Genomic DNA, 22,065 nt, shown 5'->3' with positions numbered 1-22,065 from the left:
TAGCAATGTCATACATTGACCGAAGTCCACCATTTTCACAATGTGCTGTTGGTTTTACAGAAGGGACCGTTCTGTCCCATCCGTAATTCTGAATGAGCAAGAGCCCTTTCAGTGCTGATGCTTTCCCTGCGTGGAATTATATTATGTTCTTTGAATTATAATGCATTCTCTATGTGGCTAACATTCCTGCAAATCAAGGCAGACCATCAATCAGACTGGAGGGATCATCATTTGATATAATGGTGTATGATGGTGTTTGGTTGTTTGTGGTTAGTAGAGAGTTTTATAGAGTTTAGGTCTGCAGTGCTTTGTCTGAGTGCCTCATTTGCATTGGGGTCTAAACAGCAGTCAAAGTGCATTAGAAAAAGTATGTGAACTGTGATCCTCAGTGCAATGGTCGTGGTCAATGAGCAAGGGGCGAGATCAAAGGTGTTGCTAAAAAGGACAAAATACTCTGTAACTACTGTATTGGGTTTTCACCTTCAAGTAACTCAATATAAAATAACACATACCCTAAAAAAAACATAAATGAAAGTTAAATTAATCAGTAAGAAATGCACTAATTTATGTTATGTAGCCACTATTTCTTTATGTGATAACAGCACGTCTTTGTTTGTAACTTAGAGCCTCATAATTGAATTCTGGTTGGTAAAGAGGGGAATGGTCTCCTTTGTGTTTTTTTGTGTTATGAGGTTCCAACCTATGACAGAAAGCACTATGAACATGTAAGTCATTATTTTGAACTTGCATGACACAAAGTATAATATAGGCTGCCACAAAATGTGCAAAAGGATTTAGGTATAAGATAAGAGTATTTACAAAATATAGATATTGGTAATATGCAGACTGTGCCTAGTGTAAACCTTTTATATAACTGTCCATTAAAAGCACCACTCTTCAGCTCATCAGGCCACCTTACTTTACGGCAAAAAAATAATTATTTTTCAACACTAAGCTGCAGGTGACTCATCAGTTAAAGTTAATACCAGCTTCTAAGCAGCCTTTACATTTGCAAATTAACCAAGTTCGCACATTCACATTTCTTTCAAGCAGCAGGCGTCCAGGTGAGAAGGCTTGTTTCTTGTTTAGCGTGTTCCTCCCTCGGCTTCTCAGCACTGGAGACGCCCTCCCTGTCGTAAACAAACGCCCCATGCTGTTGTCCTTTAACATACTGTCGGGGAACAGCTTTAGTCAATTTTTTTTAAAAAGTATGAGAACTTCGTGCCCCCACAGATCCCGTCAACTTCGACCTCTGGATCTCAATGACCTAATTATTGTCAATATTGGTGGACGGTTAGATGTTTCCTAATGAAGGCCATCACTTCCTATTTCGGGAATTTGAGAATTCTCCTTCCTTCCATTAAACACAGAACATCATGTCCTAGTTTATGGAATACTTAATGAACACGTTCAGGTTACCTGGCGCAACTTTACATGGAATAATTTCAGGTTTATTGCATTAAATTCCATCCATAATTATTACTGTTCCGCAAATAACTGGAACGCAATTAGCCAACTAGTATTCTGGTTCATTTCCAAGTTATTGTCCACTATTTCCCAGCTCCCTTCTTTTTAGTAATGTTTTTGAGCCAGTACGATCGAATCAATATGTCACTAAGCGGGTCCATTACTAGGGATTAATTTCAGGACTGTGTACTTATCTACTTTAAAACTCATTTGTCAGAGCTACATCCATTTCCCAGGGCACCTAAGGCATTCTAAGGGCATCCGCTGAACTCTTACATTTAAATCCATCTGCAGTTGGATTTCCCTAATTATAATAGACATATAAATGTGCCCCTTGCAACCAGTTTATTTATCCAGTGTAGACGTCATGGGAAGACGCAACTTCAAAATATGATGCATTATAGTAGTTACGACCTTGTTTCGCTGGTAATCGACTAAACGTGTTTGTTTGATTTCGCACTGGGATGTGCGATCTCATAAACGAAATAGCACGTAGCTTATAGCGAGAAGTAGAATACGTCAGTAGCGCCACCTGGCGTCTTGATCTATGACAGCATGTCATTTGAGCGTAGTTTGCCCGATTTTTTATGTGCATGGATATACACGTTGCTACTCGTGGTTTATGAAAAATATTCCCTGGATGACTTTAGTTTAGTCTTGTAATTGACTAGACGTTTGACGAAGACAATGCGGATAAAACTGACAAAATAACATTTGACAGTGCTAGCCATTCTAGGCTGCAGCAAGCGCTCTTGGAAGCATCAGAATCAATCATTATAATCCACATAGATTTCCGTCATAGTTATAAATTGTGTGCATGTTGCTTTTGTACATCTTGAAAATGTGATTCTTGTATGGCCTCAAGAACAAAGAGTTTTATTATTTCCGAGAAGTTATGGCTTTTGAAAGTGTATGCAACAATGTCCATAATTGTTCTAAAAAGGCATGGAAGATGTATTTCCCTAGGCTTACAAAGAGCGATTGTTTATTGTATTTGTTGATTTTCAAAGTGTGGGTGTATTGGCTGACTTTCTTGGCTGTAGTGTTTTGTTGCTGTAATGTTTTCTGATTTGGTTCACATCCCGAGACACTTATGGTTCCCACTCGGTTGACTGATGTTTTGGCAGTTAAATATTTGTCTGCCTTATTTTTGCATATATATTTCGCAAAATGTGTCATTGAGCTCAAAATTATAAGGGTCACAGCTGGTAAAGGATTTTTAGACTCCAGCCGGTAAATCATACTCCAGCCTGTGCTAGCTCCTACTCTGCTGTGTAGTTAAGAGCCACTTAAGTAAACAAGCAAGTAACATACGGATAGATGACGGCAAACACGCGCTCTTTTTTCCAGGGATGGGCGAATTTATCCGGTGAGATAGCTCAGTTGGTTTAGTGCCTACCTAGAGGTGTCCAGGTCACAGTTTTGAGTTCTAACAGAGCAGATTCAGCCTGTCTGCCTGTAGTAAGTAACGGTCAGTACTTGGAGTCAATATAAGAAGACCACCCGCGATTTGCGAGTGTCTCTCCGCATTTGGATGTGAGCACACACATTTACTTTTTTACTTGCAATATAATGGCAACAATCACAGGCTCCACTACACACGTTGGGGCACAATGAATGAGCAGGCTTGGGAACACCAGCTTCCGCACCCCTGCTAGCTACAGCTGCAGGAGAAACTGCTGGTTCCTGTCTACAGAGAACGGCAGGAGAGGAAGCGGGCCAAGGCCAGCCTCGATGGCTGGCAGACTAGAGACTTCAAAGGGCCTTTCTCAGCTACCCAAGGATGAGCTGTGGGAAGTTCTCAGCATCTTGTCACTCATGCCTTTTCCACTATCTCGGCCGGCTGGTCCTGCCAACTCAGTGTTAGGAAAGAGACCTCTGTCTTGCAGTCTGAGTGATGAGCTGGGAGTACCAAAGTCAGACCATAAGGCTGGGAAGTGAGAGAGATTTATTCACATATCCAAACAGTAATCTGAGCTTGTAAAGCAGGTGCAGGGGTGTCTGTGACCTGAACACCTCCATCTGAAACAGGCGAAGAAGAGGGCAGGCGACAGGAGTGAAGCGCTATAGAAGCAGCTCTCACCTGCTTCCCAGTGCCAGGTGTGAGTTTTTAATCCAAGCCAGGTGTTTTGTCTGTGCTTTCTGGTAGTTCTGGCTATCTCTTCATATATTCAGGACCATACTCACACATTGACTTGGGAAGCTGGAGACCTTTGGATTCTACTCCCTCTGATATTCCTTTTGGGAAGATGGGGACGAGGAAAGGATGTTGAGGGGTGTTGCACCATTTATTACAACACATCCAAAAACGTCTTTGATAGGACCCTCGTGAACCTCTTAAAATGGTCTTTATGCTTCATCAGTTATGAACTGTTTTACTGGTCTAATTGACTTTAAAATGCAACATGTCCCAGAAAAAAACTGAATACACTTCTTTGATCCTTAAGCAAAGATGTCGCCATGATTTAACCTGGTTCAGAAACTACCACAACTTCATCTGTCTCTCCTCCCAGCCTTATTGTCTCACTTCGGTATTCCCGGCCCACCATTCTTTACTATTCAGAGTGCACGCCAGAGGCCTCTGTCCTAACGTCGAGTTGGCAGGACCAGCAGGCTGAGAAACAAAAAAATGACATGAATGATGAGATATTGACAACTTTCCACTACTCATCCTTGCGAGGTTGATACAAACTGTCTAGAGCTGTTATTTCAGAAGAAATGCATTAAGGTAGCAGTAGCCTTTTCCCCTTCGATGTTTAAAAAATGGTTATGACTCTGTAACCCAGATTTGCTAAAGAACTGTGCTGTCACAAAGTGACACAAAGTCCGGCAAGGTGGCACATTGGTATTTACTTTCCAGTGCCAAAGTTATTTAGTGCTGGAAAGGTGCCTTTTTTCAGCACAAATATCACATTGTGCTGCTTTGTGTCACTTTATGTCAAGGAGGCATTATTAGGAATTTAATTGGACATTAATGCAATCACCCATATTGTTTGGATGCAAAGCCTGATCTAATAAGACCTGGCTTTGCATCAAAAACTACTGCCTCTTTGAAGCAGGCGATAGTAAAGAGATTTGTTTGAATTTCTAAAAAAACACACACCCTACAGGCGTGCTGAAGTACACAGCATACATCTAGTGCGTGGGATCTTCTATGTTTGTCTAGACACAGGAACTTGTACTGGGAGAGTATGATTCCAGTACAAATCCCATGACAGCACACACTCACCTCTTCATTTTGCTGTGCTTGTGCAGGGAAAGCCAGCAGCAATAGAGCAATCATACCAGATTTGGCTCTGGCCTGTTTTCCCTCCTGCATAACACAACATAGCAAATTTGGTTGCTGCTGTGTATTGTGCAAAAAATTAATGAATCAATCCCTATGTTTCAACATACCATGATGTCATTTGGTAGCTTCTTTACTATAAATCACTATTCCAAAATTTCTAACATAGCATCTCTCCAGGTACCCAGTGATTCACCGATTGATTTTGAAACATCAAGCAAATATCCTCATTTTGCTCCTAAAACGTTGACCAGTATGGTCCCTGTTTTTCCACATTTTAAGATTTCTTTGTATAAAAAATAAGAAAAACGAGTGTTTTCATCTTTTTGCATTCTAAAATTCTGTTTAAATAGAAAACCGGGAGCCTTACTCATTGCGGAGGCATTGTTAAAGCAGAACCCAAGTCAGATGCAGTAGCAAAAGCCTTTACAGGGTGCACCCTCTTGAAAAATACAGTATCGTGGGGAGTTTACATTGTGACCTCACTCACAAATGCAATAGGAAGGGGGTTCTCATTGTGGAATCCCTAACAAATATGCAACGGAGGGGTTTTTACATTGTGAACTTGGTGGTAAACACCATAGGATAGCCCTTCACATTATTTAACACTGAGAGAAATACATGCACAGATTTCTAGTTTAGGAGTAGCTAAAGATGTTTTGCTTTCATTATGTACATTTATGATTTTAAGTTCAGTTAAGTGTGAATGAAAGCACCTTTTCTGTTTGAAAATAAAAGCACTGACCCTGAATTGACTTATTAAATGTTAGCGTGTGATTTGAGGAGTTGTGAATATCTAATCCACACCATCTCTCTAAGTAAATCATGGGCTACTCAACATCACTGTCCCGATAGTCAAGTAGTAAAGAGATGTACTTAGGGGTTAGTCTGGGTTCAATCGTAAAGTGGCTCCCGGATGCAAGAAGTAAAATACTCAATGTCACAATTGGTGATGCCCCCTGAGATGGAGGCCATTTTCCAAAATGAACTAAAATTGAGGTGTATTGATATTGTTCCGTGCCCCAGAAGAAACAGCATTTCTACTACCACACATCACCACCGCTTGTGGCTGTGCAAGGCCCACCACCTGCAGTGCCAGCCAAATGCAGAAAAAACAGCAGTGCCCCTCATGCTGCTTCTGCTAGCTACAACCGGGCCAGTGTATATAGGCGCTCTACATTCTCTACTAATAACATGGCTGCAATGTCCAAACAAAATGATACCCCTCATATAATAGCAGTTTGAGACTATTGACTACACTCATACCCCACACACATTAGCTCGCTTACACTAGAGACAGCACTCTTCTACCCCTCACTGATTAGCAGTCACACACTACTGATAGTGATCTTACTTCAGTCACAGAGTAGCACCCTCAAACCCTTAAGAGCAGTCTGATATCCATTGCATGCTAACAGACACACATTACCAGAAGCATTCTCAGTAGGCCCAGGCAAAATTTCAACTATGCCACAGTAATCGGAGTAAGTTTGGCAATGCCACGTTACTCTTTGATGCAAAATTACTGTTAATAATGCGATTACTCCTGCTTGCGTAAATCGGAGTAATTTGGGGGAAAACAATCCTAGAGCAAGAACGCATTTAGTGAGCTGCCGCTCAAGCTCTCTATTCATGTTCTGTTGCATTTAGGCTAGTTCTTAACACAAAATGGATTCTTGCACACATTTTTAACGCAAAGGGGCACTTTGCTCTAAGAAAATAGTTCTAAGTGCTGGGAGTAAGTTGGGAGAAAATCGTACCCCAGGAGCACCTTTTCACTCTCGCTATTTATGTTCTGGTATATTTAGTGCATTACTTAGCACAAAATGCATCCCGAGCCTATTTTGGAGACAAGGGGGCATTTTTGCACTAAGGAATGACGCTAAATGCAGAATTACTTTTTTCGTGTAATTATGTGTGATATCGCCAAATTCTCGGGTAAATCCAGAAACACTTCATTGAATCACGGGAGTTATGCCCAGATTCTCACAACACTCACAGATGAGCCGTCACTTATCACAGAACTCTCGCACCCTCCAGAGAGTAGCAGTCACACACTAAGGGAAGCACTGTCACAGTCCTCCACTTTCAAACTTGCAGGAAAGCCAACATGTTTGACTAATGACTAAAAGTGCCTCTTTGTTGATTAAATAATTAAATATCTGGATGAAACACCCCTGACCTGCAGTGTTCCAATGAAACGTGTAGCCCAGATGGCACTGATACCGGGGAACGGAGAGGAGAGAGGTCACGAAACCTGCCACATTTTTTTAGTTTTTCTACCATGGCCACACTGTAAATGAGGCTGTGTCAATAGAATGCTGCTGCTTTGAGAACTGTATGAGCCAAATTTGAAGTACAACAGATGTCAATCATGCAAAGGAATTCACTGTCAATGATTAGCAAGGATGCCAGGTACACTTTTGATGTTACACCCCTTCATGGGCCAACTGCTGGGCCCGTGAAAGCTTGACCTCTGCTGGCCTGCCCTTTTTGAGTTGTTTGTTGCGATGTCAGAAGGGAATTTTCATCAAAAGTAGGCATGCCAATATGGAAAAAGCACTTTTGCTGATTGGACTGCTATGTCATGTCGGCCAGCTAGGTCAGTCACCATTATTCTTTATTTTTAAAATGCTGTCTCCAAAAACAGGGTATTGTTTGTGACAAGCAAAATATCAGTGTTTCAGTTCGGCCTCGGAGATTTTTCCAGCACCTGAGGGACACTCATGGTTGTTTCCTTCTGGTAATTGTGGCAAACGCTGATACTACTTATAGCCCATACAAGAAAATTTAACGAAAAAAACACAGCAACTCCTATGTGCAGTCTGAGAACATTAATTATGAGAACTACAATATAATTAATGAACGTTCGACAAAAACATCAATGTCAGATGCACTCAAATTAGAGCGCAAACAATCCGTTGGTTGACAATTCAATGAGAAAAGGTGCTTGGATCTTCCAGCACACAGTTCAGCATCCTTCAACCTTCAACCACTGACGCTCCTCCTGTACAAGTGGACAAAATAAGAAATTTAAGCTTCTTCTATAGCATAGCTATTACTTTTACTCTTCAATTCAGTGAGTTTATTTCCACATTACTTCTGTCTGAGATCTCACAAGGTCTCTTTTGCGAGTTCCCAAACTGGAAAAGTTGCTACAAGCAATAATCACTTCTCTGTTAGACTATTCTAATTTGCATTATCCCAGCCTTCTAACATACTCTCTGTCCCACTTTCAGATCATTCGGAATGCAGTAACTCGCTTACTATTAGGCGTACTCCATTGTTTTAGGTCGAGCCTAGGCAGCGCTCATGTGCTTTCTACAAGACATGCTGAATTCAGTCTTTGGGCTTTAACCACGCCCACCATTGCCATTCGTTCCTTGTTGTGTTTGTCTAAAATGCTTCCTTTTTATTTGTGCATTTTTTCAAATGTTCCTACTTTGTGTGGTTAGTTCCCTCCCAGGTGATTTCGTTAAGAGAAATTTTTTTTGCCCATCACAATACCTTCACGCTTCCTCTTGTTACACTGTGTGATGGCCTCTCCTCCAGTCCGGGAATTGCAGCCTTAGTGTTCTTTTGGTTGTCCATAGCAATGTGTTTACACCACACCAGTGAAAACACTGTGTTTAAAAATGCACCAAAAGTTTCAGGTTTTGTTTGTTCTTGTGCCTCTGCTTGAATGCTGCTAGTTGCTTCTCTGGTCTCAGTGATAATTCCTCATTCTAAGTCCCCTAGACTGTGCTGTTAGCTGCTTCTAGGGTCCCAGTGGTAATTCCTCATTCTTAGTCCTCTAGGAAGTGCTGCTAGCTGCTTCTCTGGTCCCAGTGGCAATTCATCATTCTTACTTTTGTAGGCAATGCTGCATCTGCTTCTCTGGTCCCAGTGGTGATTCCTCATTCTAAGTCCTCTAGATTGTGCTGCTAGCTGCTTCTCAGGTCCCAGTGGTAATTCCTCATTCTTAGACCTGTAGAAAATGCTGCAGCTGCTTCTCTGGTCCCAATGGTAATTCCTCATTCTTAGTCCTCCAGACACTGCTGCTAGCTTCTTCTCTGGTCCGTCAGTAACTCCCCTATTCTAAGTCTTCCAAGCAGTTCTACAGCTGTGTCTCTGGTGACAGTAGTAATTCCTCATTCTTAGCCCTTTAGGCAGTGCTGCTAGCTGCTTCTCTGGTCCTGTCAGTAACTCCTGAATTCTAAATCACCTAGGCAGTGCTGCAGCTGTCTCTCTGTTCTTAGTGGTAATTCCACATTCGTAGCCCTCTAGACAGTACTGTTAGCTGCTTCTTTGGTCCCATCAGTAACGCCACCATTCTAAGTCCTCTAGGCGATTCTATAGCTGTGTCGCTGGTCACAGTGGGAAATCCTCATTCTAAGTCCTCTAGACAATGCTGCAACTGCTTCTCTGTTCCCATCAGTAATTCCCCCATTCTAAGTCCTCTAGGCAGTGCTGCAGCTATGTCTCAGTTCCCACTGATAATTCCATATTCTTAGTCCCCTAGACAGTGCTGCAGCTGCTTCTCTGATCCCGTTGTTAAGTCCTCTATTCTAAGTCCTCCAGGCAGTGCCACAGCTGCATCTCTGTTCCCAGTGGTAATTCCCAATTTTTTGTCCTTTAGACAGTGCTGCGGCTGCATCTCTGTACATACATCCACTACTCTCCAAACAAAAATACATAGGTAAAAGACATTGTAATTTACAACACCAATATCTCTAACACTCACAAATGCGAGACCTATTACATTGCAAATGCTTGTTTCTGTCGGAGGCATCATGAAGGGCTAAATGGGCTACCAGTAGCCAAAAGACTTCTGCTCACCTGCCTTTGTGTTACACTGTGAGCCATTCTCTATGCTTCTCTCACAGCTATTAAGTTCCACCAGTGCACTGAGCCAGGTGAGGTGGCCTGGTTTTTGGATTGCTATGCCCTTGAAATGGGGACTACAATGCTGCTCACTGTGAGTGCAGCACCGGCTAGTTCGCAATGGCAAAGGAGTGTTGCCTTGCTGGCTGGTCCAGGGGCTGAAAGATAAAACAATATTTAATTATTGTATTATCTTTCAGCTGCTGGGTCAGCCAGCAGCATGTACAGGGAGGGCTGGGCCACAGAGGTGGGATGAGGAGAGAGTGCACCTAAGTGCGGATGTATGTTTGACCAGCTGTCTCATGCCGGCCAAACACACATGCACACTTAGGTTTCTCCAGTCCAGCTGTGTTAAAGAGAACCTGCACAGACCCCAGCGTTGTGTCTGTGCTAGGTTTAGCATGAAAGCAGCATTAGGATTGCTGGGGAGCCTGTGCTGGTGTCCCAGTGAGTGCAGGGACACAACATCGAGGGAAGGAAAAGGAGCAACTTGGCAGAGGCAACGGCAAAAAGTACGTTTTTATTTTATTTTATTTTATTTTATTTTTTTATCCCCTCCCCGTGTTCCCACCCCTCCCCTTGAGATTTGCAGCCGCTGCTGCTGCTTGGGTGCTGCTGCTGTTCAGACTCTAGTTTGGATTCATTCAAAGACCTGGCTCTTCAATCTCCCATGGACCAGAACTTTGGATCGACCCCAAAGCCTTCCAAGATAGCTGTTGTACTACACAAACTGCATTTCTTCTTATATTCATAATCAAGAGCCAAATGCTTTAGCCAAAGTTCACATGTTTGTAACCAATCAACGCCTAGAATTGCAATTAAATATTACACTTTCTTCGAAAGTGAATTGCTAGCTACACAAGAAAACAATTCTGAGACAATGACAGCCCCAGACATGCATGTAAGGGTAATGAGGGACTTATAGAACATATTATCTTAATACAACTACATTGATTGTGACTTTGGCATCTCGGATTCTAAAGGTTTTGGGAATGCCTGCCATGGAATGATGTGAAACGGCATCAGGTCTTACCAACCTTTGAGCCATTAGCAGCGTGAAAGTAAAATCAAGCATACCAGAGAAATTCAAATTTCTTGTCCTCCTCCTTTCTTGCCCTCTTTACTCGTCTCCAGCTTCTCTCCCTCGTTTCCACATTCTCCTCGGTACCCTAGCCTCCCTTCCTTCCAAGTAAAGTTTGTTTTAAGGTCATCCACATACGTTTGTCACACAATACAGTCAACACTGAAAAATGATTATGTCAAGAATAGGATATGAAAACAGTGGGTAGTAGAAAGCAGAGCGAAGAAATGCCATAGGATTTGGGTTGGGCAACAGAATAGTAGGCGCCAGCAGCCATCTGCATGTACAAGTGCTCTTCATCTACTAAATAGCTGAAGAGTGGATAACTACGCGCTCTGTGCTTTTTAAATAAGTAGTGCTTTAAGCTTGCCCTGCATCAGCATCGATCTCAACCGCTTCCAGTTACGCCTAATGCATTGATAATGCGCGCATAAACAATAAGTGCCTCAAAGCTGTTTCTGATGGCGTGTTACACATACAAATCAATTTGTATGGTAGCAATGTTTCCATCTTTCCTCTAAAGCTAACACAGGCAGATGCTGGAGATAAAGTACAGACTGCAGTTCAGCAGTCCGTTTGGTTGTGCTAAGTCTGTATACAGCTTGAAGGCAGTTTATGTTTTAGTTTCAGGTTTTCAGACAGGGTGCTCTAATGCGGAGCTGCTTTAGATGGGTGCCCTCGGCCTCTGAAACCCACCAATAGGGATTAAACCTGCTAGAGAAATGGGGCTGATAGAAGTGGGGCAACTCCAAGTATCCGACAGACTCCCGTCTAAAGAGTAAATTAACGTCTGTACTAAGTGGGAATGTCAAATGTGTTCACTTGTATGACATTTTACCGAAGATTTCTTTATTTCTTTAACTTATGCATGTATTGCTCCTGTACTTAAAAGCATCGATATATTGTACAAGTTAGACTAGAAGTCAACTAGCATATATAGAACTGGATAGCACGAGGAATTACAATACGTTTCTAAAAATGTCTAAAACGTTTCAAAAACAATTACAAATTGTATAATTTATACTACAGTGGTATCCCGCAGAGGATCAATTTAAGAGCCACAACCAACTTAATCCCTCTGATAAGGTTGAAGTGGCGGCTGCAACAATATATTGACCATATTGTTTTTGCAAGAGGGATTAGCCCATCTGCTTCTTTAAGAGAGCGATTACCATACTAACTATTGAAACATTTTATTTTTAAATGAGTGTAGCTCTTCCAACATGTAGCGTTGACTAGGCACTACTAAAGATTACGAAGACACAGTCTTTAACTAACTGTCTCTGTGCTGCTGCCTCTCAGTGACCTGTTACCCTATGCTTTTATCTATTTGGTCTTTGATATTTCGAAGGAAAGTGTTGAAAAGGCAGCTTCCAGTACAATAACCCTCGGATCTAGACGACTCAAGAACAGCTCTAGGAAAGGGGAAATGTGAGATAAGTCAGTTCAGCTATTATGACATTTGCTGTATGTTCACAACGTGCTGCCTCACCATTGCAGATAAAGAGATTAAATAAGGCGGGTGCCAGTGCAGAGCCCCCTGTTTTGGAAAATAATCCATAGTCTCTCTTGATGGCAGGCACCCTGGGCTAGGTTTGTATGACAGTCAGAGGCGTCACTTGATTCCATTTCTGACAACTTGTTTCTGCTAACTGACTCAGACACAGTTTGGCCTGCGGAGCAGCTAAATAGAGCATCCATTTCTCTAAATTGACGAATTTCAAAATTAAGCAGTTGAGAAGAAAACATTGATCATTCATAGTTGAGATTTTCCAAATCCCACGTGTGCCTTTTATGGCACTTCTTTACAAAGGCTCTTCATGAAGAGTGCCCCATGCACCATACACAAAGAACCTTGCAGGGTCACAGGGTGGTATTTTGATTGAAGACCAAAGTCACCCACTTCATAACTCAATGCTGTCTTACTAGTATACTACAAGTGTGGGCGCAGGTCATGTTTTTAGTGTATATATTTATAATCCTTAAGTAAATGGAGCCCAGAATGTAGGATCTGTTTTATAAACCTTCTATTTCTATAAACAACAAAGAGGTTGTGTTCAGAGGAATGTGATTTAAGTGCCTATTGGAACTATGAACAATTGTTCCTTCTTAAACAGAAATGGAACCACACTGCTAATGTACTCATATTCCTTATTAAGAAACCTAATGATCATTGCTTGCTGGGCCTGACATTCACACTATAAGTACCAACCACAAAGCAGCAGGGCTAATATTTGGGAATACCCTGTGACTAAGAGCTAAAGTCTTCTGCAGCAGTATTTCAGTTGAGTTAAACAGCGAAAACTAAGGGATTCTCATGGGGTCTAACCTTTACTTTAATCGCTATACCATATCCAAGGTTCATATTGACAGTGCCAATTAAAAAATAATATATTTTGCAGAGGCACACTACAAAACGTGCTGAATGAACAATTGCCACCTCTTGCACAAGTTTTTACATATCTACTTTCTTGGATTATTCTAATGCAAATCATGTTGCATCATTATTTAGCTACAAAAGAAGCAAATGGGTATGTGAAAGCCTCATATAATATGTGCCCTGCCATTTTCAGACTAGACAAGTCACAGAGGCACAAACAATTTGGGTATTGCCTGTAGCTCTTGAAAGATCAATTTAGACAGACACACATCACAGCAGATACTATTTTTAATCTCTAGTCCAGCAGACCTGAATGAAGGAGTCATCAAGGATCAGGTCTTCCCTTACATAAATGTTTCTTAAATAATGGAATGGACACCCTTTTGACAGAAGTATGCAGCAACTCGTGGTTACATTTTTGTCCAGTTTTACTTCCAGAAGTAGACAAAGTACCCGCAAAAATATGCACAATAAAGTCAAATACATAAATAGGAAGTAGTGTGTTTAAAATATGATGTCAAGCTGCGAACTTGTAAATTAATATTAGTTGGCTGGTCCAGTTTTGTATCCATTTGGTGTCTTCCTTATTCCCACCCTTCATTCTACCTGCTCGTATAAGCAACCCCATTCTGCTGCTCCGCCTTCCTATTTTGATTTGGGAGTTGAAAAACGTAAAATGAGAGGCTACTACATGGGAATTCAGCTAACTACCAACTTCCAATACTTTTGCCGGTAAAACTTTGGGGCATATTTATACTCTGTGCCGTTTTAGCGTAATTTTTTTATGCTAAAACGGCACAAACTTAACTCCATATCTATATTTTACACTAAACACACTAGCGTCCAAATATTGGAATTAGTGCAATTTTCTGGATGTATGAACCCACATTGCGTCAGTGAGATGAAAAGGTAGGCATTCCCATCCAAAAAATGACTCTAAGCCCATAGCGCCATATTTATCCCCCATACAAAAATGGTGCACAGGTGGGAGGCGGGCCTAAATAATGGCGCTAAGCCTGCTTAGCGCCATTATTTAATGCCTGGGTCAGACCTGGCGTTAAGGTACCTGTGGGCCCATTTCTATGGCCAAACACCATGGAATGGGCCCACAGGTGCCCAACCAATGCCCCAGAAACACCCCCACACACACCATAGGGACACCAGAGGATGGGAAACCCCATCCTGGGAATGTATAGGTAAGTAAATGTAAATTATAATTCAATATTTTTCTGTGCCATTGGGGGCCCCTTACATGGGGCCCCCTGCATGGCACTGGGTCTAATGGCCATGCCCAGGGGCCACTGGCCCCCTGAGCATGACCACTGGGTTGCTTCAAGGTATACACTGCCAATTCAATGGAAGCTGATGGTGAAATTCCTAAACAATAATCTATTATTTTGAGTTATCTGATTAGAACTGATGCAAACACTGAAACACAAACCTCACATTCAACAGTGCACATGCAGCTTTTTGGGATTTTGTAATACTGGCCTCTGCAACTGTTTGGATGGTAAACATGTGTTATTAAAGCTATGTCCCAGATAATCACAATTGGTAATCACATGCCCATAACTGATACATTTGATTTTGCAACATTTGAAATCAATTCAGGTGTAGCTTTGCAGGATGTGGGAAGCTGGAATTTGCAAATTTCATTGTACAATGAAATAACCTTCACCAAATTTGGAATTCACATGCATAATTGACTAGTATTTTCCCAAGTATTAGGATAAGTATCTAAAAAAGGATATTGAAATACTACTAGGCATCTCAAAAATTATATTAAAATCAATCAGTGAATTTAATTTATGCTGTCATCTTACATTAAGCTACGTGGACCATCTCTAACAAACATAAACATTGATATGTTAATTTAGGATAATGTAAACTAATAACGCTAATGTCTAACACTAGAGCATAGTTCTTGCTGAGGAAGGAACGAAGAGATTATCAAAACAACATTTCCAAGTGAATTACATACTCACTAATGATGTTGAGCTCTTCTAAGGGTAGGTTGGCAAAACCAGAAAAAGTGAGATAGCTTTATTTACAAATGCAAAATGGGAACACCCACATATAGGTAAGACCAGAAAAGAAATTAGGACAAAAGTAATAAAGAAAGCTAATCTCACTCAGAGAGGTTGATAAAGATTCCACCCCAGGAGTAAAGCAGTAAATAAACTGAGCAGATTACTCAAATGTGTCCTACTCCGTTGAACTACGACTATAGTTTATGACCATGGCCATAACCAACTATTATTCTTATAGGAATATGGTTTAAAATAACGCTATGGAGAATAGTGATAAATGTGGACATTATTACTAAATAATTTAATTCATTTTGCATCCCATAATATTTTGTGACAAACTGCTTCATTCTGCCCCTTGCATTTCCTCATTCTGTCTTTGACATACATATCATAAACAGAGATGGATCAATGATAGCCAATATCAACATGTTTCAGATAAGTTGTTATACAATTGGTTTAGACTTGTTTAGCCCATTGTGAAGATGTTGATAGGCAACATGCAACAGTGCATGTATTGCAGTGACACAATGACATTCAACAAAATCGTAATGAAAAAGATGCCCATGAATGAATTAGTTATTGGCAAGATTACAGTGAGAAAATTAGGAATAGTCACGTAGACTTTTGGTTACTTACTTCATTAATGGTTTCTTCCTGATAGTGATCGTCCCCAGGGTGTTTTCTTCTTGAGGAAATTGTTAATTTTGAGTATTAATGAACCTGGATTCTTTTTGTGCATCATATTTTAGAAATACATTTTCAAATGGCACTTTTTACTCCGATTCAGCTTTCTCTGTGAACCAGCCTTCCTTCTTCTGCTGTAGCACCTGATTTCAGAACGTTTTCCTCTGCTAGGCTTGTACTCTTGTGCTATTGAGAAAGACAAAGTGGACAGGCTAAGGCACCATGCTTAATGACTAGGTTTTTGTTAAATTTGCAGTGCGACCACCCTACCTGATTACTGATGTAATTCTATACCTTCAGCAAGGAAAGAGCTCCCTATGTTTCTAAGTTCTTCCTCTCTGTCAGGAATTGTCGTGTTTTATATTTTGAGCAGTTACTAGATTATAAATATACAGCGAAAACGGTGTGACTATGCAAGGTGACAGCTAAATACACCCACCTTCCATATCATGCCTCTTTCCACTGGTCTGGGAGTCCTATAAAATCAATGCATTTTTGTGTATTATTTACAGATGATGATGAGATGATGAAAACCAATGGTTCAAATCAACCAGTAAAGGCAGCAAAGGATGAAGCACCACCACTGGTCGCCAAGACTGAAGAAACATTAGCAATCGTACCATTGGAAGTGCCCTCCAAAAGCACAAATGGAGCAGCCAGCGTTGTCTCAGAGTCTGAGGAGGAGAAAGCCAAAAAACTACTTTATTGTTCACTATGCAAAGTGGCTGTGAATTCCCTATCACAGCTTGAAGCACACAACACAGGTAAGTGTTACCCACCTGTGTTTTATTTTTACGTTAGGTCATGTGACAAATAACATTACTTAGGAATGATGATTATCCATTCCATATGACTGAATATCAACAGATCTTTTACTGACTCAGGCACCGGTAAGAAAGTATATTTGTTTATTTAGTTTTTGATGTATTTGCTTTTAAGTCACAGACTTTTACTTCAAAGGCCTTGCATTCCGATCTTGTAAACATCATTTTATTTAATAATGCTATTCACTGGCATCAGAATGGCTAGTTTGCATCACTTTTGTAATTGTCCTAACCAATATCACGGCGCATCTCTTTTTAGAGGAAAGGGTTTATAGAAGGAGCAAATAAGTGTGGTATTAGCGGAAGTTGCACAGCCTGGGCATTTAGATTCTAGTCTGACTATGAGCTGTGTTTGCATTTAACCCTTCTCCCATGCGTGTGTGTCTGCAACCTTGTGTAACAATACCCTCCTATGTAGCAGCAAAAGGACTTAGCTCAGTGTAGTATTATTTTCAGTTTTGATTCCTTGGAAATTGTAGTCACAGTTCAAGATTGATTATGGAGGTTGAGTGTGGCATCTGGCAACATGATGAATGAGAACACATGGAAAACTAGTTCCCCTTGTGAACTCAGGCCCTCTCAGCTGAGCTCGTGGTACTCTCCTTTACACAGACCACATTTATGAGCTTTGTGTACAGTTATTTTCCGATCTGTCAGATAGTCCAACATGTCTACTGGATGCATTGGCTCCACATGTTTTGTATTCCCTACATGGATTCTGAAATCTATCACCTTCTTCCCCATCATACTTGCCACTTACTCCATGGCTTGGGCAAAGATGAGCAGTAGGAGTGGACAGCACTGTCTCTTACCTCGATTCCACTGCCAGCACTCTGATATCTCTCCATTATTTCTACACCTTGATGTTAGATGGCTGAAAAGTAATAAAATCCAATCCATTAGGTAAGAGCCACAATTAAATACCTCCAACACTTGAAACAGATACACCTATCCAGCTGCATTAAAGACATTCAATATATCAACGGAAGCCACAACATAGTCTTCAACATTCATTACTAAAATGTATTGCAAATGTACCATACAACTTGGATTCAAAGCTGTACGCCTGCATGGAATAAATCCAGAGTGATCAGGAAGTACCAGGTTTGGTTTCACATTCATCAACCATCTCACTAGGGTCTTACCTAGGATTTTCTCATCTGTATTGATCATGGACAATTGTCTACTTGCCCTAAGGTCTCTTTTATGCTTCTCAGTTTTAAATATTACCACTATCATTGCCTCTCTTGTAGCATATGGTGGTCACCTGAGCTCCAAGGCCCCCAAACAGGTTTCATGGAATTCTTCGAGTGGTCCATCAATACCCCAAGTATTGCCACTTTTCCGGTCTGGACGTGCCTCCCAGTGTTTCTCTCTAGTAAAAGGGGTACCTAGTAATTGTTTCATTGTAGAGCATATTTCAGTCACATCATTTTTTATTAGCTCTATTGTATCTTCAGTTGCCTTTATCCTGTCTGCTACCCTCATGAGGTCCACCCTAATTAAAGTAATTTGAATGGACACTATGTTTATTTTATGTTTTAGTTGAAAGCAGGAATCCCTTACAGCCTTAAAGATATCAGCCAAAGAATGTTTAGAAGTTGCTCCTGAGTCACTCTTAGGGGGAAGAGATTGTATAGAACCTCTAGATTTGGATGAAGTTGTATACTTGAACCTCTATGCTGTACCAATGTATTTTTTCTTAGCAGGGTCGCCCAGCACATCACCATCGATCTGCTTCTAGGTCAACTATTAAATGCTTCTTTGTAACAGAGGCTAGTTAATATCCATATAAGTTAGATAGGGTCCAGGTTGTCAACATTTCAGAAGGACATGAATGTTCTACTCTTTACAATTAATCGATCTCACAGACTCGCAAGGGGGGCACCTTGGCATAAGCATCCCCTGCACAACATTTGGGGCTTTAATACCTTATATGTTAAATGCTTCACAATCTTTACCAGCGGAATTGAATGTCACTTTCTGGACCGACTACACAGTATTCAGGGGTCCCTCATGAACATTTAAAGTGTGGTATCTCTAATTCAGCCCTTCGTTCTCCAGCACCCCTAAAGCCTATGTAATTGTCAGCCAGAGGGAACACTCACCTTAAATTGATAACATCAATGGCCTCATGGACCTTAAACTATGCGCCTGCATAGAGTACCAAGCCAACTCTTCCTTCAGAGTGGTCACAACTGACCTAGCACTTCTTCACAGCCAGTGCACCACAGCTTCATGATTGTTTTATTTTCTATTTTTTGTATTGCACTTGCCCAGACCACCCACATTTCACTCACTGCTACAGCAAATAAGGTCACTCATCAGTTGTAGCAGGCACTGCGGTGATGATGTTGAGCTCTCTGATGGCGCTTCCTGGCTACTGCTGTATACTCTCATGCGGGGCAGCTCTGTGTCAGTGGTCGTCACTGCATGGATTTGCGGTCTAAGAATATAGATGACTCACCACTGTAGGGATTAATGCAGGATTTCAAATTGGCTCTGCAAAATGAATGTATTTTACTTCCTTGTTGCCATCTTGGCAACTATGCCTCATATTAATAAAGGCCATTTCATCATTTGATTTGCACTTTCTCTGTGTAAATTAGGGAAATCTTACTAATTTAGATGCATTTTCCGTTACAAAACAGTTCTCAGCTGCAGTTTATCTGCTTCAGGAAGTGAACTTTGTAGACCGTCTTGCCTGTGGCCATCTGTAAACTACGCCTAGTGAGGGGAATAAGCTTTGGCAGTGGCTATGAGAATCTGAATGACCCCCTTTAAGTGTCTTGTCATTGGGGTTGTTGTAAACTGAACCACTGTGATTGTGGATAAGCTGAGTTAACTTCAAAAATAGGCAGATGAGATTTGGTCCACTGAAATAGAGCAGCAGCAGAGGTTGTTTTTTTATAATTTCACATTCCACCCCCTAAAGGCAATCCCCGCCGCTAGTTATCCTCAGAGTCGTGCATGGTGTGGGGTTGGCCAGAGGGCCTGACCAACTTACTCGCTGACAGCTAACCCTCCTGATGTGGGTCTGGCCACATTGAAGCAGACCGTGGACCCCCTTGCCCAGCAATTACAGGCCTCATGGACCCCATCTACTGGGGCTGTATTTTTTGTTAAGGGGTGGGGGGATGCACAAATTTCTGTCCTTAGCCACTGTGAGCCCTGGGGACCCTATCCCCATTGTCCTCTATTTTTTTCATTAGGGGACGCAGCCCCCCCCTCCTCACCCAACGAAGGGCCATGGGACTCTATACCCAGCGCCCTTTCTTTTTTTACTTTAAGTGAAGAGCACATCCCCCTCCCCAAGCTAATAGTGGTCTAGGGGCCAAAAAACATATTTTAAGAGCAGGAAGATGTGTGGACCCCTCTCCAAGCCATTATAGGTCCCAAGGACCCCATTCTCTAAGGCCTTTTAGGGGAAGGTAGCGCGCGCCCCCAGCTCGAACCAATAAGGACTCAGGGGACCCCACTGCAACACAGGCAAAACATAAGCTTTAAGGGGAGGGAGGGGCATGGCTCCCTTTTCTGGCCACTGCGGGCCCAGGGACTTCATCCCCTGGGGACTTCTTCATTTATATAGGAGAGTGGGGCATGCTGCCCCTCTCCCCAAGCCTAAAGTGGACCGTGGGACCCAACCCCCTGGGCCTCATGTGCTCTTGAGTGGGTGCCGCAGTAGCCATCTGGGGCAACCACAAAACACTATGTTGGGGGCAGCGAGAAGAGCCTCAGAGCCCTTGTGGCCATGCACCCATCCTGGAACAAGTGAAGAAATCCCCCCCCCCCAGGCCAATCAGAATGCCCTACTTTCTAAAATGGAGTTTGAGGAACTCTTGTGAGAGTCCCTTGAACCCAACCGTCCAGCTATGCATATATTTATGACTTGTAATAGCTCAAAAACTAGAGAATGGCTTTACACTCAAACACAAAAAGCATGGTTCCTGGACCAAGTTCTAGCTTCCTGACAAATTTGGTGTAATTCATTCTGTTTTATGTGATATCGCTTTCCATAAAAGTCTATGGAAAATGAATTATAATGTGTTTTGGACCCCACCTTTTTTTCTCAGCCCCCAATTGATGGATCACCCCAAAACGTTCCATGCAAATACTAGTCAAAAACGTTTTGGGAAAGTTTTGTGAAGATTTGCCAAACAGTACCAAAGTTATTAGTAAAACAAAAAAGGTATAACCTATGGAGACACTGACCTAACTATAGGGATCCAGCGGTGACTGTCACTGGCTCATATATATTCACCTATTCACCACTTATAATTATCTCTGATAGCTATAACTCATAGCCTAAGGTAAGTATAACTTGCACCCAGCCAAGCACAAGTTTGTCGTCAATGATGTAATTTCAAATGAATTAAGTAATATGTGGGTAATTGGCTGTGCATGGCGAAGGCACTAGATATTCTTACCCTAGAGCAGAGGTCTCCAAACTTTTTAATGCCGCGCCCCCCCAGTTGAAAAATAAAAATCATTGGGCCCCCCTCAGAATGTTTCACAATTATTTTATAAACATGGCAATGTTTAAATATGTCTAAACCTATTTAAACATTGCAGTTAAGTACTGTTACCCTTTTAAAACTGCAATAACATGCTTCTGCTTAAAACAAAGGCCTTTTATCTGTATAATATTTATTTTGGCCAGAGTCTGGGGCCCCCCCTGTGATCACTTCAGGCCCCCCTAGGGGGGCCCGCCCCCCAGTTTGAAGACCTCTGCCCTAGAGTATGAGTTATAGTTACTAGAGATAACTATAACTAGTTAGTTTTGTATTTTTTTTTGTTTAAAATGTTACATTGTCACAGAAATTTTCACCTAACTATAACATCACTTTAACCTCCTGTTTTTAGTGAATTTCTAGGGTTTCTTTTAAAGTGCAGTAATATTTTATTACCATACATAAGGCCAACCATCCGTATCGTGGGGTTTTGCCTCAAGAATTGCAACAGGCCCTGCGGCCAACCCCATCCCCATGGGCAACCAACCTGAGAATCCAACCTTCATCCGTCCATGGCGTGGTGGCGTGGGGTTGGCCTTAGGGTCAGGCCGCACTCAGGCAGACTCCCATCTCCCCGGGGAGATTTGCAAGAAAAGGTGAGGGGACGTTTAGTCCCACTCCCTAGGCATATGCAGGCCCTCAGCCACATCCCTGGGGGCCTATTTTTAAATAGGGGAGGGGCAGCTCCCCTTCCCAAGCCTTTATGCCCCGGGGACCCCATCCTGATAGGACCTTTCTTTTCTTTTAAGTGGAGGGGGACACGCACAGGGCTTTCCAATCCCTTTATGGCCCTTGACACCCCTATCCCCTAAGACCTTTATTTCTTTAAGGGGAAGAAGGTGTTCTATTCTGTCCCAAGGTCCCATCTCTGGGGACCTGTTTTTTCAGGGGAGGGGAACATGCAGCTTGCCTCCACAAGCATTTATAGCCCCGGGGACC

General features: G+C 41.9%; 1 protein-coding gene across 5 annotated transcripts in view; it reads left to right on the top strand.

Annotated features, from left to right (window-relative positions):
• ZNF385B (zinc finger protein 385B) overlaps positions 1-22,065 on the top strand; it is a 1,043,801-nt gene that overhangs the window by 977,245 nt on the left and 44,491 nt on the right. For all 5 annotated transcript variants that reach the window (XM_069225443.1, XM_069225442.1, XM_069225444.1 and 2 more), the window contains one exon: positions 16,304-16,555. In XM_069225443.1, the coding sequence (XP_069081544.1) occupies positions 16,304-16,555 (252 nt within the window). The remainder of the gene's footprint in view (positions 1-16,303; positions 16,556-22,065) is intronic.

This window comes from Pleurodeles waltl, chromosome 3_1 (assembly GCF_031143425.1).
Source record: "Pleurodeles waltl isolate 20211129_DDA chromosome 3_1, aPleWal1.hap1.20221129, whole genome shotgun sequence".
Lineage (NCBI taxonomy): Eukaryota > Metazoa > Chordata > Amphibia > Caudata > Salamandridae > Pleurodeles > Pleurodeles waltl.
The sequence above is the reverse complement of the archived record's forward strand: the minus strand, read 5'-3'. Positions and strand labels throughout refer to the sequence as shown.